The 18,644-nt window shown below is 48.2% G+C and overlaps 1 protein-coding gene across 1 annotated transcript in view; it reads right to left on the bottom strand.

Annotated features, from left to right (window-relative positions):
- The window catches only part of LOC142819178 (uncharacterized), a 29,905-nt gene extending 11,507 nt beyond the window's left edge, over nt 1-18,398 (bottom strand). The window contains exons 1-2 of the mRNA XM_075904268.1: nt 17,928-18,398; nt 17,413-17,732 (exon numbers count right to left, since the gene is read on the bottom strand). Of these exons, the coding sequence (XP_075760383.1) occupies nt 17,413-17,732; nt 17,928-18,273 (666 nt within the window). The 5' untranslated portion in view covers nt 18,274-18,398. The remainder of the gene's footprint in view (nt 1-17,412; nt 17,733-17,927) is intronic.
- Between the last annotated feature and the right edge of the window lie 246 nt (nt 18,399-18,644).

Genomic DNA, 18,644 nt, shown 5'->3' with positions numbered 1-18,644 from the left:
GCGGGCGTGGGGAGGCACTTTTCCTCTGCCCGGCAGCTCTGCGGGACCCCAGTCGGAGCCGGCCCGAGGAGGAGGAGGATCCTAGGACCCAGGTGAGCGAGCCCCGGGAATGCTGCTGCGCATGTGCGGGAGTTGCCTCACCCCGTTCGTATCTAGGGATCCGACATAAGACGGATCCACGTAAGTCGGGGACTGCCTGTATACACAAGTCTGTGGATGAGCAACCACCTACTTATGGGATCGAAGAATTCTGCCCCGAGCACTCCGTGTGTAGGGTTTATTGTCAGGATTTACAATAACAAACAGTGAAATGTATATTAGACGTTAATGGTCTTGTATAAGGCAGGTATTTATTTATTGAAATTAGTGGGACTTGTGTTCCTAAATCATTGAGGGGGGCTTGAATATTTTAACCCATCTATTCTCCTCACATGGGTCACTGACTTCTGTCTGTTCCCAGAGAAATCAATTGATGTTTTGCCAAGGACTCCAATGAGAATCGAGTTTGGTCAGTGCTCAGCACTTTTGAAATTTCCACCCTTTTAAGTCAGATTCACACTGTGAATATTTTAATAAGCCATTATTTAAGGAGGTGGAGAAAATCAGTGAAATATATCACAGCTTCTCAAATGATAATTTTAGTAAAATATATTTCATGCTTTCAAGCAGGCAATTTTAGTTACATGTAAGACCGGGCAAATTTGCATGATGCAAACAGTAAGGGTAAAGAAACACTAATATTATGTAAGTTATAATTTCCCCTAAATACAACAGCCATGAGTACTAAAAAGTGGTCTGAAATCATATTAGTCCAGCTTTCTTTGAGATACAGTATGGTAAATGAGGAGGAAGGAGATATGAGCTAGTTTCATTAGCAGCATTGGATAGCAAATTATGCAACCTTTCATGTAGAATTAATCTCCCCCCCCCCCCCCGATCATTCATACCGCCTGTTAAAGTAGTAGTCAGTTTGAGAGGGATTGATTGTACTGTCCTGCTTTCATTTACTGTAAATCTGCTATAAAAACAAGCTGGCAAACCTCAAGTCACCCAAGCACAATGATCACAGATATATGTGGATTCAGAAGGGAAGATGCAGGGCATTTCAAGTTCTGAAAGGCTGATGTTGATGAAAAATTTAAATACTGCCAAGCACACATATCCCTCTAGAAGTTCAAAGGGTGACTGCGCCAAGATGAAAGTCTTCAGCATACGGTCAGCAACTTTTCATGATGCTGGACTCTTTACTGAAGAGCAAACTGTATTGCCTAGGTTTGTTCGCATGCTCTCTTCACAAGCGTATCAGTGCATTGGGGACTTGCAAATACAATTCCTGCCAAGCATCAAAGGGATCTTCATCCTAGAAGCCAAATTATTCATTCTTTCTTACATTTCTTTTCATTTAGCTTAACTGAAACAATCTTCTTTTCTGAGGGAGGGTGAGAAGAGGGGTACAGTACTTACAAAAATTAACAGGTACAGATTGTGTAACTGAATTGTGTTAGAAGCATAATTAGTGACTTTTCCATAACAAGTTACTAAATTCTCTGTTTTAGCTTTTCGGCCCATTTTATTACAATTATGCTCTGTCTCCAGGTTTAACAAAGCAGACTGGTTTATCCCTTTTCCTGAACAAACTCATGCAATTCTTTATGCTTAAGCAAACAGTTTACATAGCACAGAGCTCATTTCACAGTACTCCTCCAGGCAGGGCTGTGCAGACCCGGGCAAGGTAACTGCACACTGAAACAGACCCTAGTGACATGGGCTTTTCTGGGTTAGATCAGAAAGAAGAGGGTTCACTAGAGATGGCTAGAATATGGGAACTTCCCTCCTACTGAGAAATTAAAAATTATTTTGGAAAAAAATCATTCCAAAACCAGATAATCAAAAAAATGTCAAGGGAGAGAGTTCCATTTCAGTGGAATTGAAAGATTTGGGTTTTTTTTTACAAAGCTTCTGCATAGCTACCTGATTCTCCAGGGAGCTAAATGCTTCCCCTGGCAGCCTGATAAGCTCAGAAAGTCAGGAAGGCTGGCTAGCCTGCCTTGTTTAACTCAAGTTTCAACAGAATTGGCATTTTCCCAAGGAATGTGTCAGTTTCATTGAATTGAAATTTTCCAGTGCAAGTTCCTTCCAACAGTTCCTTTAAATGGCCCTAGAGTTATCCCCTCCTCTCCCTGATTATAAATTGGGTTTGTTCTATGCCTAAGAGTTCTGCACCTGGATTATTAATACACAGAAGTTGTCCTGTTGACCACACACCAGATACAAACACCATAAACAAACTTAATCAGTGTTTCTTTAATTTGATTTTCATCTCCTCCCCAAAATCAAAAGGCAGATGTGGTTCCATATTCCCAAGGACTGCAAGTGGGGCTAAACCACCAGAAAATGATGAGCAGAAGTAAGAGAGAGACCCTAGACAGATGGGGCCTGGACCTTCTTGCTACCACTAGCAACTGGCAGAAGGCTGCAGTTACATACATATGCATGTATATGTATGAGATAGTGTAATATGCATGATGCCTACATAAATGGCTACTAATAAAAGTTGTATAGCTCTATGTGGCAGGCAAGAGAAATGCAGGTCACATTGTAAAAAACAATTCTCTTGCCTTTTCCTGAATTGCAGTTTCCCTCTTTGTGGAAGTACAGGCCCGAGTTCTGTTTTTGCAAGGCTTGTAAATAAGGATATTTGTCACAGCAGCAGAGTCCCTGGGTCCCCAAATGCACCCCCTCAGGAGTAGGGTAAAAACACAAGACCTATCACAGGGTAGAGTTTTGCAGTTCTCCCACTTAGACTAGGCCATGGGCTGTGGTATCCTGTGTCTCCATTAGTCTTATCCTTAGGGTTGCTAGGTGTCCGGTATTGACTCAGACAGTCCGGTATTTTTGCTTCCTGTCTGGTAAAAAAATTCAGAAAATACCGGACACCTAAAATGTCCGTTTTTTTCTCGTTTTTTCCCTGCCAGGAGGTGAAAATACCAGACACCTGGAAACCCTACAGACACTCAGCAACTGGGCCGGGCCCCCAGTCCTCCTCTTACCTGGTTCCACAGGGAAGCTGGCTTCTGGCTCCACCAAGAAATCAAGATGGCTGCTGGCAAAAACCCCTAAAGCCCTGAGCAAGGGGAAGCAATGCCTTCCCTGGGTCTTAGTGCTCGACCTCTTCTCTTTCTATCCCTATTCTGACTCTGTATGCAATTAAAGGAGCCATGATGTTTTATTTTACTTATTTTTTTGCTTAACTCTTGAGGTCCTTTTTTGCTCAACAACTTTGGTCTCCCCCTACTCCTCTTCCCCCCCCCACAGATTTTTTTGCTCGTTTTTTTTGGGGGGGGTATACAGTATTTTTGTTGAAACCTTCTGGCAACCCTACTTATCCTGCACATAATACTGGGCCCCTCCAGTGCTTCCATTTCTGAGACTGGCCAGTGGAACGAGGTGTACCGGTAGTTCAAATTAGAGAGCCTAATTCGAATTACCTACCCCGTGCCGCGTGTAGCCACGGGCACGGAGTCCGCACTAAGGGGGATTTAAAAATGGCGGCGCCCTGCAAGATGCAAATGAAGCCCGGGATATTTAAACCCCGGGCTTCATTTGCAACTTCAAATGCCTACATTAGCCACCCTAGTTCGAACTAGGGTGGCAGTGTAGACATACCCTTAGAGACTAACAAAGTATACATAATCTTGAGCTTTCGTGGGTAAAACTCACTTCATCAGATGAGTGACCAACAGCATTCTTAAAACAAGTATTATTTCAGCAGTAGAGAAAAAACTTTCAGAGAAGGTGAAAAAAAGGATTTTCAGCACAAAACACAGTCTACATGCCTATCTCACCTAAGGCTTACATCCCTGATGGTAACCCAGAAAGGCTTAAATTCTTCAGGCATCACATCCAGTCATGTATCTGTCTGGTTCACTCCAAAAACTACTACCACTTTCTAGAGAGGGGATTTTTAAGCCCAGCTATTCTTTTGTTCTTCTTCATTCCCAGGTTATGAGCCTTCTGGGCAAAACCAGGCCAGTAGGTTCAGCAGGAGACCAAGGCAAAGTCCGTGGACCCAAGAGTTCTAGTATTACATTTATAACAACTCAAGTGTTTACTGAGGGGTGGCTTTCTCGAGCTTTTGTTTTCCTCCCAGCCTGTTCCCCACCTCCCTCTGCCCCCACAGACCTCTATTGAGTTAACTTCCTATACTCCCCCATACCGAGACCAACATATTGTATTCAAACATTAAGAGAAGCTCCAAATATCATACAGAATTAAGTCTCAGAGCTTTTTTAATGTGGGTCTTTTTAATCTGACTGTGAAAAGTTATGCAATTTCTTAGTAAACAATAGAAACACTTAATATACACTAAAACATTGTAAATAGTATTTGATATACTCAGGAACAATATTTAAACAAAAGCTATTAGCCAATAAACTTTTTTAAAAGCAGGTTTCCCCACTGTGGTCCTGTTACATATGTCAGTATTTTACAAGATATACTTTTTTTTAAATATACGGATACAACGAGACTAGTCTCCTTCTGACATTACAGGCTATGCCTCCTCTATCAGGTTATTTTGAAGTAATTATTCAAAATAACTCTCATATTAACTATTTTGACATAAGCTGATTTCTCTTCACAAGCAGGAGTTATTATTTCGAAATAACAAGCACCTTATTTCGAAATAAGCTTTGTAGTGTGGATTCTCGCCTTGTTATTTCGAAATAAGGGGAGTTATTTTGAAATATCTCCCCAGAGTAGACATGCCCATAGAGACTGTGTCATGCCCACAGAGACATGCCCACAGTACTGTGACCCTAAAATACAGGGTCTCTGACTGGATTCGCCTGAGGAAAATGACTGCCATCAGTCCCTTCCAAAGACTCCCGAATTGCCTCAGGCAAAACAATTTAAAATCTTCACAGCCAACCCCTACTACAGGCCTCCAGCTAATAGGCAACTGTCTAGTTTGCAGCAGGAGGCAGAAGCAGCATGAGAAGCCTGTCTCCCATCCCCCTCCAGGCTCTCGAAGCCAGATCTGGCCCACAGATCATCTTTTTGCCCAACCCTAGAATAGAGGCTGAAGCCAGCTTCTCCATTTATAGCAGGCAGCAGTTCTGTAGGTTTTGGGGCTTTTTAATTGAGTTGTTTTGCCCTATGCAGAGACCAAAGGAGTCAACGAAAACACAAATCTCCTCATCCTCTCTCCCATTCTATAGACCAGTGTGTGTCAATCTTTTTTTATTAAGTACCCCTTTTTAAAAAATTGTAAGTATCCCCAGCACCTACAGTTTTCAGATACACACAAATTTTGTCTACCATTGCAACACATTTGTTTAAATAACTTAATCGTAGCCGGGTGGGAGATGAAATTTGGTGTAAAAAGTACAAAAATAATAAAGCGCTGTAACACTTATAACAAAAATTCATTTTCTACAAATTTCAGTTGTGTTGACGTACCCCCCAGACTTCTCTCAAGAACTCCTAAGAGTACTCATACCATTGGTTAAGAAACACTGCTTTAGACTTACTGTCCCACACATGTGCATAAAGTACCACAGTATAAACATGAAGGTTATACCTAAACTTCTCCATTGTGTGCGTGCGCACATCATGACTTCCATATTCTGGGGCAGAGCAATAGTAGCTGTACGGTGTAAGAAGCTTTAAAAACGGGTGGCCATTATGAACAGTTACTACACCTGTAAGGTCTAAACCATTGTGGCACTATGTACATTAAAGCAGCACCCTAGAACCCCTAAATTCACCATCACCATGTAATTATCACAGTTTTCATACAAAATATGCTTGATGAGGTATTTTGAAGATCTTGATCTGTTGAACGTTACAGGGTATTATGTCCTATTGTTGTATTTGAAGTTTTGCTATGTGTGGGTTACTGAAATATGTTGTGAGGCTGGGAATACTCATAAACAATCTTTCAGGTACAGAAGAAGTGGAGTAACCAGGCAAGGTAATGGCCTATTAAAAGGAGAGCTACTTGGCTCTGCCATGAGCAGGGGATTGATTCGATGACCTTTCGAGGTCCCTTCCAGTTGTAGTGTTCTATGATGCTCTGAGTCCCAGCAGCCATCCCAGAACACTTCTCAGAAGCTACATCTAGACCAGTGGTCACCAACTAATAGATCGGGATCTACTAGTAATCTTGGAGCCTCTGACAGGTGATCCTGACTGGTTTGGCCAAAAGGCTATCACGTGCCGGCACTTCAGCTGCCCTTACCCCCACTGCTGTGCACCTCCTGCCCTTTGCTTTGGAACTGCCTTCCTCCCACCCCCAGGAGCCTCCCGCTTGCTGTGCAGGGCAGGGGAGGGAAAGAAGGTTCGCTGATGTCAAGGTGCCACCTCTCCCAGCCTGTATCCTATCTCCACAGAGCAGACAGGGACACAACAGGACTTGGGATGGAGTTTGCTGGCTGCTTTTGGGAGTGGTACAGGGCCAGGGCAGGGGTGAGCCTGCCTTAGTCCCACTGCACCACCATCCAGGAGCCACATGAGGCAAGCAGTGCCCATCTGGAGCCCACATCCTGAAACCCTACCCTAGTTATGAACCCCCTCCTGCACCCTAAGCCTCTGCCCTACCCCCGAACACTCCTGCATCCAAACACCCTCCCAGAGCCTGCACCTAGAACCCCCTCCAGCACCCTAACTGCCGGCCCCAAGCTCAGCGCCCCTCTCACACTCCGAATACCTTAATCCAAGACCAGCGCTTGCACCCCAACTCTCTGCCTCGGCCTGGTGAAAGTGAGGGAGGGTGGGGGATGGATGGAGTGAGCAGGGGCGGGGCCGTGGAGAAGGGGCACAAAGGAGGCAGGGCAAGGATATTTGGATTTGAGGTAGATCTTGGATTGCACTTAAACTCAAAAAGTGATCTCATGCTTTAAAAAAGTTGGAGACCACTGATCTGGACTGCAGGCTTCTTTCGAAAGAGTTCTTCAGAAAAACTTCTTCTGAAAGAGTGCGTTCACACTGCCAAAGCACATCGAAAAAGCGATCTGCTTTTTCGAAAAATAGTGTCCACACTGAATGGACACTATTTCACATTTAAACTGTGATTACCATGTACACAGTGTTTTTATTCTGGATCAATTAAGATAACTGTAATTATTTAATAAGCCATGCATAGCTGTTTGAATTTTGGAGGATCGTGACACATGGTTTTGCTACTTTGGAGGTTGTTTTCTCAACAGTTATCAGAAAAGTCTCCTGTTTTTCCCTTGGAGCAAAGTCATTTTAAGACTTTTATATATAAAGAAATATGCATAATTCTTTTTTCCAGCCACACATCTGCCTTGTCATTTAAACATGTCTCCATCTCTGCAAATCTTAATATAGTTTCAAATCCAATATCCTTTTCTGAGTGGAAAATGTTGTGGCAGGTTCAGTGGGTGTAAGTAGTGTCAATGCTGAAGTCTACTAAAGGCTGGAAATAGATTTCTGTTTTACCTGGGAACAGGAGCCTGAGTCCTCTAGAGGCACTAAGAGATGAGAAAAATGTAGCTATGAAAGCAAATTGTGAAGAGAGAGTGGAATAAGTAAAAATCTTTGAAAAATGAAAATCAGGCTCCAGTCTCTTAGGGTATGTCTACACTAGCCACCCTAGTTCGAACTAGGGTGGCTAATGTAGTCATTCGAACTTGCAAATGAAGCCCGGTTTTTAAATATCCCAGGCTTTATTTGCATGTTCCCGGACAACGCCATTTTTAAATGCCCCATAGTTCGAACTACCTGCCTGCGGCTACACGCGGCATTGGCTAGGTAGCTCAAATTAAAGCTCCTAATTTGAACTACTGTTACTCCTCCTGCAATTCGAACTACGGGGCATTTAAAAATGGTGGCGCCTGGGAACATGCAAATAAAGCCCGGGATATTTAAATCCCGGGCTTCAATTGCAAGTCCGAATGACTACATGTTCGAACTAGGGCTGCAGTGTAGACATACCCTTAGAAACCTTCAACCTTCCTTTTATGAGGCTCCTGTATTTACAATGTGCTCCAGCTGATCTTGGTTGAATGCAAACATCTGGAATTCCATTACAACCCAATAATAGGCGCTGTCATGTACATACCTTTATCATTTAGGAATAATCTTGGATTGACTGATTTTTGATCAATGAACAAGCAATCATTACTATTGAACAATTTGCCACAAACTTCCAAATCATACTTTAAACCTAAGACTAAATTTAGCCTAATACAGTTAGTACAGTTGTGCATGCTTGGCTCAAGGCTGAATTTGTCCCTTAGTTTTCTGGTTTTAACTCCAGTCTGGTATTTTGCAGTCTGAAGCTATCTTAAAGTAAGAATATCAAAAGCACCAAAGAGCATAGCTACACAATGAGATAAAGTTAAATTCTTTAAGGTAAGTTTCTAAGTAGCATGTCTCCAGTTTGATGGCTACCATTGACTTTGAGAGTCATGTACTGGGGGTAACTACCCCACAGTGCCTGTGCCCCTTTGCATTCTGGATTATGCTCCCAAGGACACGCTGGGACCAAAACTGTGCAGTGGGTGGTTCTGAGTACATGTGATCAGCGGCCCATAATGCACTCGTCTAATCCCTCTCTCCCTGGAATGGTAAACAGTCCATTTGCACTCTTTCTTCTCTTGCTGGTTATCCATGCAAACACCATAGCTGCATGAACATGTACCCATCATGGCTCTTGTTCATCATCAAACCGTTATGCTGCTGACATTAATCTTGGTGCACCTAATGCTGGAGTCTGTCCAAAGCATATTCAGGGTCTACGAGAATGAGGAAGACTCTCAGGAGGCCATGAACATACTGTTCTGTGAAGCACTTGAGTTGAATGAATTGAAAATGCAGCCAGCATTTGATCCTCTGCAAGCAATGGAATGCCAATTCTGATGTGGTGAGACAAGCACAGACTGCTGGGACTGCATTGTGATGCAGGTATGGGATGATCAGCAGTGGCTGCAAAACTTTCGCATGTATAAGGCCACTTTCACGAAACTTTGCAAATTGTTTTTCCCCACCCTGAGGCACAAAATACCAGAATGATACTCATTCTGACAGTGGAGAAGCACACAGCAATAGCCCTGTAGAAACTTGCAATGCCAGACTGGTCACTTGAGAATCAATTTGAAGTGGAGAAATCTACAGTGTTGCTATTGTGATCCAAGAAGCCAAGTCAATCAATACACTTCTGCTATGGAGGGCAGTGACTCTGGAAAACATGGAGGACATAGTGAAGGGCTTTGCCAAGCTTGGGTTCCCTAACTGTGGTGGGGCAATAGACAGCACATCCATGTTGATGTCAGAATTTTCTTTTGAGCAGGTTGACATTTCTTATACAAACAAAACACACACATATATATATATATATATAGTCCAAGAGGTGTGGAAGAAAATATATTAAAACAAGAGATAATTAACAAGGAGCTATGCTTACGATATTTAATATGAAATTAAATAAAAAGGAAAATTAACACTATCACTAGAGTACATGTATCATCTTCCTTTCTAACAACTTAAGCTAGTAAACACACCAAAATGCATATTCTCTACGCATAGTTCAGCTTTAAGATGCTAAACAAATCTATGAATCAACTAGAAATAGTATTTGCAAAGAGAACATGACTAATGCAATATTTACTGACCCTGGAAAGAAGAGTAAGAGACATTCACTCAGGCTTGTACAGTTTCTTTGGGGAATGTGTAAGATCCATGTTATACAAGAACAAGTGAAACAGAGACCAGTAAAAACAGATAAAGTTTTCCTGGTATGAAACTCTCACCTGTGTGTGTGTCACCAACTCAAAGAAAAGAAATCCCAGAGCAATACACACATGGCTTCAGGGTTTGTAGACAGATGCATGTTTCAAAGAGCTTGCAAACAAGGTTTCAACCTAGAAAACAACTAGCATCACACCTAGTACCTGCTACTTCTGACTCATACGAGCCAGAATTCTACCACATAGCAAAGATCTGAGACACAGCCCAGATGGGGTTGATGCAGCCCCAGCCCTGCCTGCTAGCAGTCAGCAAGCAGCCCCAATCACACTGCTACCACCTCTATCCAGGATACTGCAGCCCCAACACCATCCCAGCTGACACAGCCCTGGAAAGGGATCCCCCTGAGCTGCCATGGTCCAAGCCCACTGCCAGGCATCAATGATCACACTCTGCTGCTGCCCGGAATGCTGCAGTCCTGCTGCCACCAGATTCATCGGGCTGCACTGAGCTCCCAGCTGCTGTCCCTCCTGCTCTGGGGATCTCTCATCCAGGAACATTCTTGGTCATGCCAGACCGTGGATGTTGCTGGACCAGAGTGTCCCAGTTCAGGAAGATGCAACCTGTACCCTACTTATATTCCAACTGATTTATTGTATTCTATGGTAAAAGGAGAACAGAAGCAATTTTCAATAATAATGTGTTGTGGTATTTCTACATTTTTATGTCTGACTTAGTTTTTAAGTGAGGTTGAAATTTGGGGTTACCAAGACAAATCTGACTCCTTAAAAGGGTACAGTAGTCTGAAAAGGTTGAGAGCCACTGGTCTTGGAGTTTTGGTGTGTTGAATTTTAATTTTGTAGGAAAGTTTTTGCAAAATACAGTGTTGAATCACACCTTGAAAAGACTCATTCTGACTCTTGCATTAATAAATCCAGAGGCTAGGGAATGTTGCTGAGAACTACAGTCAACATACTGAAGAGTTTCACCCACAGGACCATCCCCCCTCAAGACCATCCCTTAATCAGGCAGATGTTCTAAACAGATCACATAGGGTACATTTACACTAGCTCGTTAGTTCGAGTTAGGTAGGGTAATGAGGGCAAGCGGAGTTGCAAATGAAGCCCAGGATTTAAATATCCCGGGCTTCATTTACATGTTCCTGGGTGCCGCCATTTTAAAATCCCCCTTAGTCCGAACTCCGTGTCCAAGGCTACACGCGGCATGGAGTAGGTAGTTCGAATTAAAGATCCTAATTCGAACTATCATTACTCCTCACCTCATTACCCTACCTAGCTCGAACTAATGAGCTGGTGTAGACGTTCCCATATTGTGTAGGGATGTAATAGTATAGTCGATTAACCGATAAGCTGAAGCGTATCGGTTAATGCTATAGACTACATGCATTTCCCTCCAACCTCTTCCCAGTAAATTTTTTAGCAAGCTGGCAGCAGCCTAGCTCAGTCCCAACTTGCACTGGGTCCTGGACCTACCCATGTTGCAGCTCTGCATTTAAAGTATATTAGGAGCCCAGTGGGAAGGCAACCCGGCTCATGCTGGGTCTGGGAGGTCAGACCCCTTCCCCTCAGACAAGGGCTGTCCAGGGACTATAGATTAGTCAACTAACCGACAAGAATTCATGAGATTAATCAACTATTCAATTAACCAATATTTAACATCCCTAATAATGTATAGTAGGCCATGATTCTTATTTATAGTAAGGACTCTTTATGTCACTGGCAGTGTAAGAGGCACTCAATGTAAAGATGGCCTGAAACTCTGGTCTCTTAACAGTAGTGGCCTGTAGGCCGGTAGGCCTCCTGGAGGGGGTCCTCTGCCTCCAGTTCAGTGGGCGGCGCGTCCACCCCACTGCGCAGCCTCTTAAAAATAGCCCCCCAAGTCTCTAGTCCCAAAGTTCAACTCCTGGCCTTACGTTAGGTCAGGGCAAGAGGCAAACCATTCAAGTGCCCGGCCTTGCTTCAGGTCCGAGCCACTGGGGAAGAAGTTCAATATAGTCCTGAGGCCCTGGTTCAGGGCAGGGCAGCAGCAATAGTCCTGCCACTTTAGGAGGCCCAAGCCTTCTTCTAGGTCGGGCAGTCCAAACACAGTACGTGCGTTCTGAGGCCCCAAGCCTGTCACCGGCGGGGGCAGCAAACATAGAAACTGGGCCCGGGCCCTGGTGCAAGGCAGGGCAAACCCCTAAACAGTATGAAAGGCCCAGGCCTGGGTACAGGCTGGGCTGCAAACGACCACTGTATCAGTTCAACCAGGGGGAGCCAGGCCCTGGTTCAGGGTGTGGCAGCAAACACTCAAGTTTAGGGAAGCTCCTGGTTCAGGAGCTGGGCAGGTCATTCACCTACAGAGGTGGTGAGGGAGAGACTGCCACCAAATAGGTGGGTGGCGGGGACGCAGGCCCACCCACTCTACTGCACACCAGCCCAGGGCCCTAGAAGCAGCAGGACAGCTGCTGCTGGCACAGCGGGGGCTCCAGCCCGAAACGTGCTGACCTAGGGCTTTTACCAGCCCAAGCTATTCCCTGTGCCACTTCCTTCCTCCCCCTCAGCGGGTACCTGTGGTTGTAGCAGGTCCCCTGGGGAGTCAAGGAGGGTCTCCTCCAGCAGGAGTCCCGGCGGCCCAATCCAAGCCTCAGCAGCTTCCAGGTAGGTAGGCTGGCTGCAGCAGGCAGGGTTGTCTGGGCTGGTCCTCGGGATTCTGCTTGTCCAGCAGCTCTGGCAGATTCTTAGGATTCGGGGGTGCCAGCTGGCACCAGGATTCAGGGAGGTCCCACCGGTCAGTCAGTCAGGTCCTCCTGGCTCCCAGGTACGGTTGGCGGGGCCTGCCAGTTTGGCAGGCACACACGGACCCGGGGTACAGGCGGGTGTCAGGGCTCCGGCAGGTCCTCGGGTTCAGGCAGGTCCTCGGGGTCCTTCCCTGCAGGCCCAGTCCCCACCCCAGTCTCCCTCTCAGGGAATTCGGTGTAGGCCTCCGGTTCCTCTGAGTCAGAGGGCAGGCTGGTTGGTTGGTTGGCCTAACCAGGTCTCTGTGGCAGGGAGCTCTGGGCAGGCCTCTATCTCCCACTGAAGCTGGGCCCCGACTGAGCTTTCAGCCTGGCTCTTTATAATCCTAGCCCTGCCCACTGACTTCCAGTCAGGTGATAGGGAGGGGCTAGGCTGTGTCCACAATGGCTCCTGGAGGGGGATTCCCTCCCCGGGGGTAATGGGTGGCCTAATCACCCCACTACATGGCCATTTAGAATTATATGGCCTCATGCCTATCCCATTTACACGAGCACAGGACTGCTGATGAAGGACGGGAGGGCGAAAGAGGCAGATGCCCTGGTGATTTAAAGTGGCCAATGCAGCTGCTGCACCTGAAGAGTGGCCAGAGCACTGGGCCCTTTACATCATGGCAAGCGCTCTTAGGTAGCATGGGCCAGGCAGCACAACTGAATTACACCCTATGTAGCAGGGTATATATTCAGAATAGCCATACTCTCTATCAGGATGGTGTTAGAGGTAGTTTGGAAGTTAAGCCATCATGCACTTCTTTTTCAAATACAGACACTACAATCTTTAGCAGCTGAAGACTATCCAACTAATACTATTCCCAAAATCCTAACTAGGCGAAGCTTTTAAAGTGTTGTAAAGACAAAGATGAAGTAAAGCCGTCAGTAGGGCTTTTCCCTTCTGGATTACACAAGAACTTAGACCTCCTTCTGTAATAAATTTACTTTGACAGCTGCTAAAAAATTCACCAAGCTTGACAACATGCACGGGAAGCAAAATAGGACACACAACTCAGCTTTTTTTTTTTTCCACTCTTGAAAACACTTACCTTTTTTGAGAAATAGTATTTAAATATATTGTCACTGAGACTTTAAAAATGACTATGTTGCTTTCTATTTTCCCTGTGTACAGCATTTTATTTATTTGGTGAGTATCATTCTCTCCTCATATAAAGCTAGAAGCATAAATAGCTGTTCAGTTTAAGAAAACACTCAAACTCTATTTGGGATGTAAAATACATGTTCATGTCGGGAAGAGAAAGTTCCCCATTTCAGGCTAAGATAAAGCAGAAAACAGTGCTTGGATGATTTTTTCAAGCAATGATTTTGGGAATCATTGCCTCTCAGAATTACACTTTTACCTACAAAGAAGATTAATTTGCTTTTGTACCTATACAGATCTGAATCCAACTCACTTGCCTTCTTAAGGATTCCAAGCAACTAATGGCAAAGGATTTTACTTGTTCACCGTATATGAAAACAAATAGCAGGGACTTTGCCCAACCTAAGTAGTTGGAACTGCTGCATGCCAAATGTGAATCAGCTGTTTACTTTGCCAGCATTCAGGGCAGAGTGCTACATTGATTTGTTTAAACTGCACACTACATTAATATTTCTTATCTGATCCCAAGGCTTTGGCTCTATCAAATTTTGAAGGAGATAACCCAGATTATGATAGGAAGAACATGTGCTATCAAGTACAGCTTAAAATGTGATTGACTGAAACATTGATTTTGCACAGTTGGACTTTTAACGTAATTTGAAACACAAGCAAAAGCAATAACCTCCATTACTGAAAAAGTGATGTGTGGGAAATGACAGCACACAAAAAAATGTTTATTGACCATACAAAATATCCATTCCATAATTGGCAATCCTGTTGGTGGGATGAAAGGGGGAAATCACTAATTTATTTAATTTTTGGTTGTTTGTTCATGGGGGTTCTAAGTGTACTTAGTCAAAAGGAAACCTTTCAAATGAATAAGAATAGAAAGGGCAGTTTCAGAGCATTATTTGTGTGATACCTTCGGACGGCACTGTGGAACATAAAGGAATACACAACAGAAGTTTATATAATATGCCAGCGTTTAGCACTTTCTTTATAGAATTTTAAGATCAATATCACTCATTTCATCTTGGGAAGATTTTTTCCCCCTTAGCGACAAGAGCATCCAGCATAAGAATTCTCAGATTCTGTGAATCCCAGTATAGGGGATAGACAGATAATCTGAAAAGCTATAAAAATGAATTACCTGCTCTGAATAACTGGTAATTAATGGCACCATGGAAAAAAATCCAGCTGTTCCATTACACAAGAAAATGCTGGGGCCCACCTTGTCTCTTTATTTCATTTAAATCCTCTTAATACTAGTAGTTATTGGGACATAAGAGCAATCTGTCCATGTGCTCCTTGCCGGCCATGTGCTGAGGGGGAGCAAGTGTTCTCTATTCTCTGTTGGAGATGCAAATGAATGAGGTGGAATTATATAAAAACTGTTGGTATATTTTGCAAAATAAAATTTGCAAATTTCAATGACATCAATACAAAGTTTATTACAGTTCATCTTGCTTAATCCCAGGTGAAACCAATCAATATGGGTACGTCTACACTACAGCACTAGTTCGAACTAACTTAGTTCGAATTAGTTAATTCGAACTAAGCTAGTTCGAACTAGCGCATCTAGAACTAAAAACTAGTTCGAACTAGCGTTTTGCTAGTTCGAACTAGCGCGTCCACACTGATTGGACGCAGGGGGGCATTTAAGGGCAGCTGAAACCGGTTCTGGCAGGGCATCAGGTCAGCAGTTGCTTTGTGTGGCTGCTGTCTGAGGCTATCTGAGGCTCGTGCTTAAAGGGACCCCCCCTGGACAGCCGGTTCTCAGCTTTTCCTGCTTGCTTGCCAACCTCGCCGAGGGACAGCAAAGCGTCGGTCTCTGTGCCCGTCTGTGTCGGTGCTTCCCTTCGGGGGGGACCGCCGCAGGTGGCAACATGGAGCCACGGCTCGCCCTGCACCTTCTGGTGCACGTTCTGGACTTGCTGCTGCAAGCCTGCCACCAATGGCTCGAGGCTGCCTGGCACCACCTGGGGAACGTCAGCCCCCTGCCTCTCCGCCTGGCCGCCCTGGGGGCCGTGGAGGAGCCGCGGCGGCGCCCCGGCACCGGCGTGCCCCGCCGCATCTGGCGTCTGGACACCAGCAGCGACTGGTGGGACCGCATCGTCCTGGAGCGCTGGGACGACCGACAGTGGACCCAGAACTTTAGGATGAGGAGGGACACCTTCCTGGAGCTCTGCGAGTGGCTCGCCCCTGCCCTGCAAAGAAGGGACACTCGCATGAGGCCCGCCATCCCCCTCCAGAAGCGGGTGGCCATCGCCCTCTGGAAGCTCTCCACGCCGGACAGCTACCGATCCGTCGGGAACCAGTTCGGCGTGGGGAGATCCACTGTCGGAGCAGTGCTCATGCAGGTACGGCACTCGTCGGCCACCGAGCCGGGGGGGAGGGGGGCTGCGAGGAGGGGATGGGCCGCCCCAGGGACAAAGGGGGGGGCGGGAGGAGGCGAAAGCGCCCCACACCAGAGGGGTCGGGCTGTCCCGGCCGTACTACACGCCACCAGGGGGGTTGCTTCCGGGAGTGGGGCGTGGGGCACTGCCAGGACACGCACGCTCCCAGCCACCCGGGCGCCCCACTGATTGACGCTTTTCTGTGTCTCTCTCCGCAGGTGGTCAAGGCCATCAACCGGGTGCTGCTCCGCAGGGTGGTCCGCCTCGCCGACCCGGACGCCGTCATCCGGGGATTCGGCGCCCTCGGCTTCCCCAACTGCGGGGGGGCCATCGACGGGACGCACATCCCCATCCGTGCCCCGGAACACCAGGCGTCCCGTTACGTGAACCGCAAGGGGTACTTCTCCGTCATCCTGCAGGCCATGTGTGACCACCGGGGACAGTTCACGGACATAAATGTGGGCTGGTCCGGCAAAGCACACGACGCCCGGGTGTACCGCAACTCCTCCGTGTGCCAGCGGCTGCAGGACGGGACCTTCTTCCCCGACCGCCACATCAGGGTCGGGGACGTGGACATGCCCGTCTGCCTGGTGGGGGATGCCGCCTACCCACTGCAGCCGTGGCTCATGAAGCCCTACACGGGGCACCTCAATCCCTCCCGCCAGGCCTTCAATAACAGGCTGAGCAGGGCCCGCATCGTGGTGGAGGGTGCTTCGGGCGACTGAAAGCCCGCTTTCGATGCCTCCTCACCCGTCTGGACCTGGCCGAGCACAACATCCCTCCCGTGGTGGCGGCATGTTGTGTGCTCCACAATTTGTGTGAGCGGAAGGGGGAGGCTTTCTTGCCAGCCTGGATGGCTGAGGCTGACCGCATGGCTGGACACTACGGTCAGCCCCGCACCGCCGCCATCCGGGAAGCCCAGCGGGGGGCCATCCGGATCCGGGAAGCCCTGCGGGAGAGCTTCCAGGTGGAGGAGGAGGAGGACTGACCTCTCCCTGCATGCCCCACCGGGGCCTTCTTCCACCCTACCCCCCCCCCTTCCCCTTTCCCCTCCCTATCTACTGTACAATAAAGACACCTGTTTTTCAAACAAAAACGTCTGTTTATTTCAGAGAACTGGGGTGGGGGAGGGAGGAATGAAGGTGGGAGAAGGGAGGGGGAAACCTGGGACAAGGGAGCTGGAAGGGGAGGGGAGGGAAGGGAGGAAGGGAAAGGAAAGCTCAGGGGTGGGAGTCCGGCTGCCTCTCCCGTCTCGCCACACTGCGGGTCCGGGGGCGTCGGTGGGGAATGGTTGTGTAGGGGGGGGCAGAGAGGACAGGGGGTGTGGAGGAAGCAGAAGCGGAAGCAGGAGCGGAAGCAGGAGGAGCAGGGGGAGCAGGGGGAGCAAGAGGGGGAGAAAGAGGGGGAGCAGGGGGAGCAAGAGGGGGAGAAGGAGGGGGAGCAGGGGGAGCAAGAGGGGGAGCAAGAGGGGAAGCAGGGGGAGGAGGAAATGGAAAGCAGTCCAGCAGGCTCTGGAGGTGGCCTCGCAGGGCACGGCCCTGCTCCTCCAGGGCCTCCAGACTCCTCTGGCGCAGCCTGAGGTCCTCCTGGACCCAGTGGTCCTGGAGACGGAGCTGTCGGTCCAGGAACCGGAGATGCCGCCTCTGGTAGTCCTCCTGGTTCCTGGCTGTCCTGCTTGCCCGGGCGCGGGCGGCTGCTGCAGGCGGTGTGGTGCGCCCTGCAGGCCCCGGTGCTGCAGCTGTGGTGCAAGAAGACCAGCGGTCAATGACCCCAGGGGCCCAGGTGTGTGAAACCCAGCTCCCCTCTGCAAGGCCAGGGCCCCTGCAGGATCCCCAGCTGCTGCTCCGTGGTGGGCAAGGCCCAGGCGCACGGTCCCGGGGCTCCCTCTCGCCCCAGCCCCCCGTACACATAAGGGGAACACGAGGGTACTCACAGGTGGACGCCTCCCCGGCCTCTGATGATGCAGGCGAGCGGCTCTGTGGGGTGCCTCGGGGGTCCCGGGTCCTGGGAAGGCTGGCGGCAGGCTCCTGGCTCTCAGAGCCCTCCTCCTCCTCCTCCGTCTCCAGGAGCGGTCCCTCTGCCCCGGGGTCAATCACGTCCCGGGGGGCAGGGACGGCATGAGGCCCCAGGATGCGGTCCAGGGCATGGAAGTGGGGGCAGGCCTCCGGGTCAGCCCCTGGCAGGCAGGCCTGGGAGTAGGACTGCCGCAAGTCCTTAATTTTGCAGCGCACCTGCTCCCGGCTGCGCTGGTGGCCCCTGGCGGCCAGACTGGCAGCCATGCGTCCATAGACGGCCGCGTTCCGGTGGCTAGTGCGGAGATCGTGGACATTGGAGGCTTCCCCCCAAACCTCGATGAGGTCCACGATCTCCGCACTTGACCAGGCGGGCGCCCGCCTTTTGCGCCCCCGGGCAGGCTCCCGGGAGCCGCCAGGCTGGTCGTGGGGAGCAGTGGAGGGCTGGGAACCCTCGGATGGCTGGCTCATCCTGTGGCAGGTGCAGGCTGTGCAGGCACGGGTGCTTGCAGCCTTGCAACTGGCACAAAGTGAGTAGCCAGCCCGTGGCCCTTTAAGGGCTCCGGGGCCGGGAGGGGGGCAATAGAGTTTCCCTGGTGTTGGCCAGAGTGGCCACCAGGGAAACCTGGGAAGCCTTA

This window comes from Pelodiscus sinensis, chromosome 20 (genome assembly GCF_049634645.1).
Source record: "Pelodiscus sinensis isolate JC-2024 chromosome 20, ASM4963464v1, whole genome shotgun sequence".
Taxonomy (NCBI): Eukaryota; Metazoa; Chordata; order Testudines; family Trionychidae; genus Pelodiscus; species Pelodiscus sinensis.
Note: the sequence above shows the minus strand (reverse complement) of the source record. Positions and strands in the feature narration are given on the sequence as shown.